General features: G+C 41.3%; 3 protein-coding genes across 3 annotated transcripts; 2 read left to right on the plus strand and 1 right to left on the minus strand.

Moving 5' to 3' along the window:
• The first annotated feature begins 1333 nt into the window (after positions 1-1333).
• Positions 1334-3398, plus strand: fkbp11 (FKBP prolyl isomerase 11). Its single transcript, XM_080779696.1, has 6 exons — positions 1334-1720; positions 1839-1901; positions 2543-2630; positions 2772-2805; positions 2972-3042; positions 3153-3398. The coding sequence occupies exons 1-6, from the start codon at positions 1580-1582 to the stop codon at positions 3350-3352; spliced, it is 597 nt and encodes a 198-aa protein (XP_080635822.1). The 5' UTR covers positions 1334-1579; the 3' UTR covers positions 3353-3398.
• On the minus strand, positions 3158-8499 carry drc2 (dynein regulatory complex subunit 2). The gene is made up of 10 exons (XM_080779683.1): positions 8143-8499; positions 7075-7305; positions 6755-6922; positions 6440-6609; positions 6203-6341; positions 5705-5902; positions 4663-4881; positions 4133-4285; positions 3724-4044; positions 3158-3291 (listed from the first exon to the last, which is right to left on the minus strand). The coding sequence occupies exons 2-9, from the start codon at positions 7219-7221 to the stop codon at positions 3751-3753; spliced, it is 1488 nt and encodes a 495-aa protein (XP_080635809.1). The 5' UTR covers positions 7222-7305; positions 8143-8499; the 3' UTR covers positions 3158-3291; positions 3724-3750.
• Positions 8500-8679: 180 nt separating this feature from the next.
• Positions 8680-10270, plus strand: LOC308326768 (small ribosomal subunit protein eS26). The gene is made up of 4 exons (XM_080779791.1): positions 8680-8778; positions 9647-9824; positions 9928-10058; positions 10178-10270. The coding sequence occupies exons 1-4, from the start codon at positions 8776-8778 to the stop codon at positions 10211-10213; spliced, it is 348 nt and encodes a 115-aa protein (XP_080635917.1). The 5' UTR covers positions 8680-8775; the 3' UTR covers positions 10214-10270.
• The last annotated feature ends 263 nt before the right edge of the window (positions 10271-10533 follow it).

A 10533-nucleotide genomic window follows, 5' to 3' on the forward strand; every position in this document is an offset into this window, starting at 1 on the left:
ATTGGAGCTGCATGAATGCAAAATGTCCTATAATAGCAGGCCTATCTTAGTCATATTGATCACGCCCCCACATGCCTCTTGAGATCAAATCTGGTCTGAGACAACCCAAAACATGCAGATATTGTAAATTATTGTCTGTTTTGTTTGTCTATAGTTTATGGATTTTGTATTCAATAAATCTAGCTCTCAACCAATACATTTTACAACTCTCACCTAATCAGCTCACTGAATAAATAGTCCACGTGATAGTAGCCTATAGGGCAGGCCACGATATTATAGGTGCCCCCCAATGCGTCCTGCACACCAGAGCACTGTCCATGGTCCTGAAAGTGATTGCCACACTATCACCGTATTCCGACATAATCCGTTCATTTTCAAATATGATCAATGAAACTGTAGGCTAACTGTGAATTAACATAAGACATGGATAGGGAGATTTAATACGCAAATGATCTAGCTTTGTCAGCTATAGCCATTGGACCTATACGAATTTCCATTTATTAGCGTTAACACCATCTCTCCAGCACTTATTACCAATCAATTGAATGTACCATGTTCCTGATGTCCTTCTGATCAGAGCCGTTCCATTTCTACAGTATGGTGATGGATGAAGACAGTGCGGTCATTCAGTGCCATCCTATTCATCCGCACATTATAGTTCAATTGGAATCAGCTTCCCAAAGCTGACAAGTCAAACATTCGGTGAAGATAACCTTTAAGCAATATACGCAAAAAGCTTTATTCTATTTGTTCAGATTAATGGTGCCAGCATCTTCACTTACCTTGTGCTGAAAGAAGTCATACACAAATGTCTCACGATATTTTCCCAGTCCGGCCAGAACACAACACAAAGGTCTCGCGATACAAAATGCATGCGCTATAAGGTTTCATAAAACCGTCCTCTCGGTCTCGGCTCTCGTCAAACACTTTTAATTACCCTTGATCTTGTCTGTTCAGTGTTAACAGTTAATATGCTACACAAAATCAGTATTTAAATATAGTATAGGCTAGTAGTAGACAGTAGTATATATAGGCTATACGCTAAATCAATAATTTTCCAAATGTCCTCTCTCTCGCGCGCGTAAATTAACCCTGGAGGCTAGATCAAGAAGTGAACACTACTTCTATGATAGACTAGTCTTGATCCAAGGCTAGGCATGCATAGGGCCTCTATGTGCACGGAAACATTGGTTATCCTTTAACCTTTTAGACAAAGTGTTTGACAGTACTTCTGTCTAATAAAGTATTAGATCATCAAAACCTAGTCCTGCACTGCCCTCGAGCGGCATTTAGAGGTAACAGCGACGTTTCCGTTTTCCACCCACCACGAGTGGATGCTGGCGGAATGTCTGCGGCGGGGGCACACGCCACGGCGTGATCTGGGTGGACAGCGTCCACGGGCGGCCGAGTCGACCCCCCGTCCCTTATCCTTATCACTGTACACCTCAGCATTACCTGGCAAGGGCCCAGACGTCCAGTTTAACTAAGCCCTAACTGATTGCGTGCAGCACTCGACGCTCGCACACGTACACACACACATCAGTCTTCTTGCATTGTGAAGAGAGAAGACGGAAGTTGGATGGTTGTACTTTTTCCGCAGAAAGTTTTACTTTTTACAATGAAGAAGACTGCAGTTGTTGTGCTCTTGTTTGCTGCTCTGACTTGTGTTACAGCGCAGGACGAAGAAAATGTATCGCAAGAGTTATTGGTGGAGACCCTGGTAAGCATAGTAGCACAGTGACACAGACAGTCGTTAACAATGTAACATCTGTCGATGCATTCGGTGAGTTATTGTGACTGAACGAACAGCTGGATTAACTGTTGTGTTGGCTCTATAGGTGAAACCTGAAACTTGCTCTGTACTTTCGGAAATGGGAGACACTCTGCAAATCCATTACACGGTATGGGGAAAAACGACGTTCACGTTGTTATCTATTACACTTCGTGTATTGTTGTGGCTGAGTGAATGATTAAAGTATAGACTATATGATTAATTTGCATGCTACAAACGGGTACAATACATTTGTAGTGACATGTAACTACTGATGACTATAACACACTCGTCTATGTGGCACATCTGCATGGACACAGTGAGTTAAACATCATCAGGAATCACGTCAACCGTTATTTGATGTAAGAGCGTGGTATGTTAAGATCAGACGCCGGGATGTCATTCTCTTTGTCTGTGCGTTTGAATGGTCGTTTGGCTCTGTTTGACCGATGCGTCAGAAACATGTCTGTCTTTGGAGTGCCAGACATTCTAGTATTCTAGTAGGCTACTACTATGGCATGCCGTGGTGTCGTCGTGTGATGGGGAGGTGCAACACGTCAGCAATCTCATACTCAGTCACTACAGTGTCAGTGTAGGTGTAGGTAGTAGTCCAAACTGTTTACACACCCATGTGATGGCTCAAATTGTTCATATGCATAATGCAGGCATTAGGCATATAGGTATGTTGTGTTGCATTTTTTACATTTTGGTTTGACTGTTCTGTGATTTAAAATGCTTTATTTTATTTTCATGTTGTACTTTACTAAACAGGGCAGGCTGATAGATGGCAAGGTGATTGATTCATCGTTATCCCGGGACCCCCTTGTTGTTGAGCTGGGGAAGAGGACAGTAATTCCTGGTAAAAATGGCAGTTAAATACTTTGTGTAGGCTCAGCTTTTTGCTACCACACACCTTTTCATCAGATTACATTTAGCGTGTACATAAGTCCAGCCATTTGTGTTTGCTTTATTGACTTTATACATATGACATTCTTATCAGGTCTGGAGCAAAGTTTAGTTGGCGTTTGTGAAGGGTAAGTTAAATAAATAAATAATAATAAAGTAACACATTTATATTCACAATTACACTACATACTTTTACAAATGGTGATTAATTATGCTTTGCTTTAGTAAAGGAATCTGGCAATTCCCTTATAACATTTATTGTGAATGCTGCTTATGTATTTCATGACACAACAGACAAACAATCAAGGCCACTATTCCATCACACCTTGCATATGGAAAACGAGGATACCCCCCTACAATTCCAGGTATCACACACACACACACACACACACACACACACACACACACACACACACACACACACACACACACACACACACAGCCACAGCCTGACAAAGTTTCCGTGCTGTCCTAGGTGACGCTACCCTTGAGTTTGAAGTGGAGGTGGTGTCCCTCACTCAGCAGACCCCATGGCAGAAGATGGTGAACGATGTGTTTCCTCTAGTGTGTCTGGGCTTGGTGCCAACTCTGCTAGGCATGGTGGGACTCTATCTCTATAAAAAGGCCAGCAACCAAGGCAAGAAGAAGGCAAAGGATAAGAAGAAGAAGAAATAAGTACAAGGCACAAAACTATTTAAATAAAACAAAGAGGGGGGAAAAAGGATTTTGTTGTTATGTCATTTGAGTTTATTTATTGATGATACAATATACCATTGTAAACCACTTTTAACCTGGTGTACCTATTTTGGGCAGGTCATTATAAGCTATTTGAGAGTTGTGATATATGAGCTTGTAGATTGGCTATTTTATGTCAAAAATAAATATATATTGTTTTTTAAAGAAAAAGAAAGGGAAAGGGCTTAAGTGGTCAACAAGTAAATTGATAGGTAAATTAAAGTAAAAATAAATATTGGAATTGCCACCGCTGTGGTTTCTGGAGGCCATAAGCAATGATATGGTGTAAGCCGAGTTTTGGGGCATGGTACCTGACGGTATACTGTAGGTGTTCCATGTTACAGCGTGTGCTGCACCACGTGTGCTGCCTCAATGACAGTGTGTCGTTTCCGCTGTCTCTCTGCAATCGCTGGCACAGTGAGAGTGTGCTGCGACACCATGAGCAGAGGGTTGCGCTGGCGGAGGACATTGTCGCTGACAGAGATGCCATCCAGGTACTGACGCAGTAGAGCTTGTAGCTGTTGGTTCTCCTGCGTCAGAACCGATTCCTCTTTTTCCAGACTCAGACGCTCCAGAAGGACCTTATTATAACGCTGCCAGAATCTCTCCAAATCCCAGTAGTCAGTCATTGCCTAAAGTCAGAGTCACAGATGGGATGTTTAAGTAATAACACAGTTCCATGTATGTTACAATTCCACTGTACCAAAATAACTCACTCACCTTTGCTAGTTCTTCGCCTGGAGGGTCCATTGCTTGAGCTCTTACTTGGTCTTCTTCCTCTAGTGTGAGAGAGGACATATAGAAGGGCAGGACCTTTTCCCGCTCACTTTCTAGCTTGCTGCACATCTCGGCTCGACGTAGAAGCTTCTCCCCCTGAGTCATTCCAAAGGATGCAAGGGTGAAGGTTAAATGATGTTTGTTATTTGTTTGTTATTCGTTATGTGATTTGATTGATTGACATCAAAGGGGCCAGTCAGCTCAAATCCACAATGCAATTATACTTTGTTTTCAAGAGTGATATACAAAAAAACACTACCAAATCCACCATATTCCAAAGCAGGTACAGCAGGTACAAGCAAATTCAGGTACATTTTTAAACTATTTTCAGCAATGGAAATTTATTTTGGGTGCATGCAACTTGTTGAGCTGGTCATTTTGAAAGTAGCTCTTAAGTAAAAAATGTGTGGGCACCCATGTGTTAAATCATGAATGGATAGAAATACAAACTGTAGACAGATAATGATAGCCACCTTAGCAACAATGTCCTGCAGCTTCTTGGCAGCTGTATTGCTGTGGATGACAAGGTCAGTGAGACGGCTCTTCTCCGAGGCATGAGCGCGACTCATCTGAGCCTTGAGCTGGCGAGTCTGGAGGGTCACCTTCTCTCTGGCAGCTCTCAGTTCTCGGGCTGCGTCCTCGCTCTCCCTCTGGTTAGAGCTCAGGCTTGCACGTAGCGTGGCGATAGAGTCCTAAGAAAAGAAAATACCACATGTTTTTTAACGTGGTAATTAAGCATTTATAGATAAGTCAACAAGGCCCGACAAGGGTCGGCGATTCTTTTCACCTCGAAATTCATGCATAACACTTTCTGAACTGCAGTTTCAAATAAGTAAAGTTTCAAGCAAGAAAGTGCAGACTACGGGGAGATGTCTATGTGATGACACCAATAACCGATATCTCTCTGTAGCAGTCTTAGCCCAGTTTAATACCAGAAGGAACAGCTACATCTGACTGAGCCAGTTAAATGTATGGTTAGTGGCAGGGAAATGGTGAAAAGAATTGCAGCAGCATTTCCTGTTAACGGCCGTCCACATCAAGAATGGCAAACTATAAATGAAAACAAAACCATTATACAACATCGTTATGTTTCTTGATATGCCCTTTAGACAGCTTAATTAAAATCCTGACTCTTATTAAGATCCCCTTAGAGTTTTATCATCAATGTAATAAATGTCATGAAGGAGACCTGGGAAAGGAGCACACATGTAGCTTGAGATAGTACTATAGTTATAGTAACAGTAAGACGCGCAAACACAGGAAGCGAACGCAGCTCGTACATATTTGGGTTTTGGACGTATAGCTGCTTTGGGGACTCCTTATATGGTTATGGCTGAGTCATGGTGACGTAACCACTCAGCTCCATATATGGGCACAAAAGCGGGACAGACAGACAGACAGACACACAGACATGATCTGCTAGGTCTCATAGTAAGTGCTCACTGCGTTCGCAATTATGCTATAGTATAGTCCTTTTGTATAGGTCACGCAACCATTGCAGTACTAAATACTAACCTGCATCTTCTGCAATGTATGGGTCTGGGATTCAATCTCTTGTGCACTGCATTGGTCACGGGCACGCAGTGACTCATAAGCAATGCGACGATCCTCAGTGGCTTCCTTATAACTCTGCTGGGCCTGCTGGTACTGGCACCACAGAGTCTTAACGGATCCCTCCAGCTGGTTCCGTAGGTCATGCTTCTCTTTGATGTGCTGACCAGATTAGCATTGGGAGATACGATATAAAACTGTGGTTCATTGAAATCTACATATTTTTTTAGTTATATAAAAAGTTTAAAACTATGTCGTGATGCTGTGTCGCATCACATCATCATGTGTGACACAAAGTCTGACATTGTGTGCAACCAATTTAAATAATATTTTTAGACTATGAAAGCATGGATGCAATCTTATGTTTAGAAATGTGACACACACAATGCTTGTGTTTTTCCCATATTATATTTTGTTGTCCCTCTGGGTTAGTTAGGATTTGGGATTGACAAGGTACCGTACCCTGTTTTTGATCTCATCTCTAGTGCTCTGGTAGTCCTGCCGGGCTTCACCGACCACCTCACTGTAGCGTTGCTCCATCGCAAAAGTCACATCCTCCAAGTAGACAAACTCTTGCTGATGCAATGACAATAACTTATCTCTGACAAACACAAAGTAAATTGATTCAAATGAATTACCATGCAACGGACATTGATACTAGTTTAAGTGGCTGATACACACATACACAGTCACACACACCTCTCAGAGTTGAACTCAGAACTCAACTCCTGCTGGCCATCATTCCATTGTTCCTCGTGAGATGCCAGTCTGTCGGTCTGCAGGGCCTGCAGTGACTCTACAAAGCACAGGTGAGAGCGCAGGGCCTGGGCTGACTGCTGCTCTGCCTCATGAAGATCGCTCACCAAACACTGAATCACAAGGTTTGAGGTTATACATGCAAAAGACAGACACAGGTATCGTTGTTACACACGCATAAAATGCAAATAGAACCAACAACACAATCAAAAATGTACATTTGGAAAATCATCATGAGTTGAAGGAGGATGAAGTCACCTTAATAACACTATTCTTGTGATCAAGCACCCGTTCAAAGATCTGCATGGACACATCAATGTCCTTATGTAACTCTGCCGCACGAGTTTGGCGAAGAACAGTCCGCCATTGCTGGGTTAGTTTGTGTAGGTTGACAGCGCTGTTCTTCTCTTCCTTCTGCAACTTATCCTGGTGTCACAAAGCCATGACATTTGAAACAGACAAGGGGCTGATGATGCGCAGGACCAAAAACCAAACAAGTAGAAATGTAGCCTAAAAGAATGATGATGATGATGATCCTTGCTGTCTGTGTTTGTGTGATAAAGTAAGTACTAGCCTACCTTGAGGAACTGGGTAAGCATCTCCTCTTTCCTTTTAGCCATCTCTTCCTCTGCTTGGGCTCTCTGCTTCGTATAAAGGAGTCTCTCCTCCTCGGTCAGCCCACCCTGCCTCCCCCCACCACCCTTTTTAACTCTTTTCTTTGGCATAGTTTCTCCCTCCCTCCCTCAGGTAGGCTCGCTTTAGTGTTGACTCACTGAAGCACATGTGTCACTAATCGTGAGTGATTCAACCTGAAAAGAAAAATATAAAGTTATTTTTAGTTCATAGTATACAACCAAACAGTGATGTTTAAATATATTAAAATGCAAGCCAATAAGCACTAGCTAATTAAGTTCCCCCTCTTTTTCTTGAGTTGTGCTTGAAATGTACTGTAATTCTACAATCTGTTAATAAATACTTCAATCAATCACAAGGGAGATAGAGAGAGATAGAGAGAGGGGGGATCTTCCTTCTCGACTGTCATGTGAACCTATCATATGACAGTGATCAACCACCACGCAACACTGTACTCATTCGTGATGCCATAGCAGCAGGTGTCAAATGTATTCGAGTACAAATTTTCATGTAGTTTGATTTTATGTTCTCTTTTTGTATGTGCTAACGAGGAACCAATTTAATTGGATTTCTTGTATGGTAACTTGTTTTTTCCAAAGGCAGAAGGTAGGGTAACAGCAGTATTGCACAGTAGCCTAACATTTATTTGCTTCATTATGAATTTGTTTTGAACAGATCTTAAGTAAACAAAAGCACCTTTAAAATTAAAAAACATATGATCAGCATCAACACTTCAACACTGCATTCTGTCACACATCCTGATGTAAACAAGTCTTTAGTGCTTTTTCTGGTTTTATCCTCGTAGCAGATTTTGTATTGACCTCTACTTTCGTTCAACTGTACGGTACCACAACTGTTCACCCCCCCACCACTCTAGAAAAGCGACCGCTAAAATTAGTTAAAGGCGAGTTGTATATTGCATGATTGCGAGATTTTACACTACAGAAACATTCTAATGATATATAGCTACAAATATATCACTTACAGTTACAATCATAGTGACATTATAATACCTGTGATGTGAGCACCATGAGCATCGCATCGTCTCTGTTTGTGCTGTGTATGGTCTCCTAGCAACATTGTCTTTTTTTTCTCCTTCCTTTACTTTTGCAAAAAGTTAAATTATGATGGAAGTTATCGAAAACAACGCAATGTAACGTTGCCGTGTCAAGGTTTTTAATTTACCGTTGTTGTTGTTGTTGTTGTATATTAATAAATATACATTTAACTCACGCTCAGTCACAGAACGAGGTAGCACTAGCATGTTTTGGCAATTACGTGTGGCCCAAGCCCTGGCCGCCCCGGGTCGCCCATGACCGCAGTAAGGTTAAAACCCGATTCCGCCCACTCGAACCACTCTTAGTGTTAAAACACGCATCCACAATACAGTCTGCGCGTGCGCATACCCGCTATCAAACTATTTATTTATCAATTTAATTCCAAAGAAAGTCTAATTATATAACTGTTTTCGCATGGAATATTGTGTTGGATGCTTTACTTTATTAAAATGGGGGACACTGCAATTATTTTTGTATTTGAATAATATATCACGGGTGGAAACCTTAGATACTCTAAGGCGGAAACTGGAAACGGAAATATAGTTGTGGTGCGACCTCTTCCGGTCCTCTTTCTATCTCACCGTCAACATGGTGAGTGCGGCGCCGAGGCGCTCCTGTTGACAAAGACTCATAAATTGGCCAAATGTTTAAAATAGAAAGGATAATGTGACTAGTTCGTATATATTGTAACACATATAACTCGTATTATTCGAGATAATCTCGTATTGATGCAGCATATTGGATAAAGATAAGACCGGGCCTTTTGGTAGCATTGTTAGCTAAGCTAGCTACCTTCTGCATGTGTTCTCTGAGCAGGTCCCTGTTAATGTGACATTCAGGGTTAAAGTATACGTCTTAAATAAGAAACAGTCCGCACTCGCAAAATACATCTTTGTGTGTTTTCTTTTATCATATGAGTGAATGACGCTTTTCGGCTTCTATTTATGACTCAATCCTTCAGAATACGCCGTAGGCCTGAGGACTAGAAACGCGTTATATTTTCTGCTGTGGTAAATTGCTAAAAAATAAATATCTATTTAAACTACTTGGTGTGAGTTTTCACCCGTCAATCTCTAGTCTTAAATGATTGTCGGTAGAGCACATTTGGCTCGTGAGTCGATAATTATTATTAAAGCACTTTACTGGTGATTTGAGAGACTGGTTGTGATGTACCATTAAATACAATGGGGTGCAAGTTAATTTACAAATGTTGATGCGTTGTGCTATTGTACATCAACATACAGTCAGTCAAAAACTAATTTTTCGTCATGACGTGTTTTCACACGACATGATGCTCCAATATTGATAAACATTCTAGATTAATTAATCATTGAAACTTTATGACTAACTGAGTGTGAATACTGTTGAAATGAAACAGTAATTCAGGAAGTATTAATGGTATATAATATTCTTCACATTCTTGTATCTACAAGTAATTATGTGTTTCTCTCTTTTATAGACAAAAAAGAGAAGGAATAACGGTCGTGCAAAGAAGGGCCGTGGGCATGTGCAGCCCATCCGCTGCACCAACTGTGCCCGCTGTGTGCCCAAGGATAAGGCCATCAAGAAGTTCGTGATCAGGAACATCGTTGAGGCTGCAGCGGTCAGGGACATCTCGGAGGCCAGCGTCTTTGATTGTGAGTATATTTAAGGCATGACTATTTAACCCTTGTGCTTACATGGTGGTTAAAGGTTGCACAATAAAATGGACCTAAAGTAGTATGTCTTCTATCTTTACAGCGTACGTGTTGCCCAAGCTGTACGTGAAGCTCCACTACTGTGTGAGCTGTGCCATCCACAGCAAGGTGGTGAGGAACCGTTCCTGTGAGGCAAGGAAGGACCGCACCCCACCTCCCAGGTTCAGGCCTCAGGTATTGTAAACCTTCTTAAAGACATTTCAATCACCTGGATAAATAAAGGTCTACTTTAAATCCTGTTCAGATATATCCTGTTGATGTGAAGTCTAACGTACTCATAATTCTCTTCACAGGGTGGTGCACCCAGACCTGCTCCGAAGCCCATGTAAAGATGTGTGTAAACTAAAGGCTGTACACCATCAATAAATAAAAGTTTATAAAACCTACTTGCAAGGCTCAATGACTTCCATTTAAAGGTATATCAGGCTATTGTAGTAAAGACCAACCAGTCAAGTATTTTATTTGGAATAATTTCCTACAGTACAAAACTTACAGTAGTTTTTTCAGATTGGGGATTACACAAATGCTAATTACATTGTGATACATTTAAAAATATTCTGCATTAATTTAAAGCGATATAAGAACATTTACAAAGTTAGGAAGGTCAAAGCCGAGTTAAGATTCAGGTAACAGTGCAATAGAGAAACTT

The sequence above is a fragment of the Protomyctophum bolini genome (genome assembly GCF_963924005.1).
Source record: "Protomyctophum bolini genome assembly, chromosome: 2".
NCBI classification, from domain to species: domain Eukaryota; kingdom Metazoa; phylum Chordata; class Actinopteri; order Myctophiformes; family Myctophidae; genus Protomyctophum; species Protomyctophum bolini.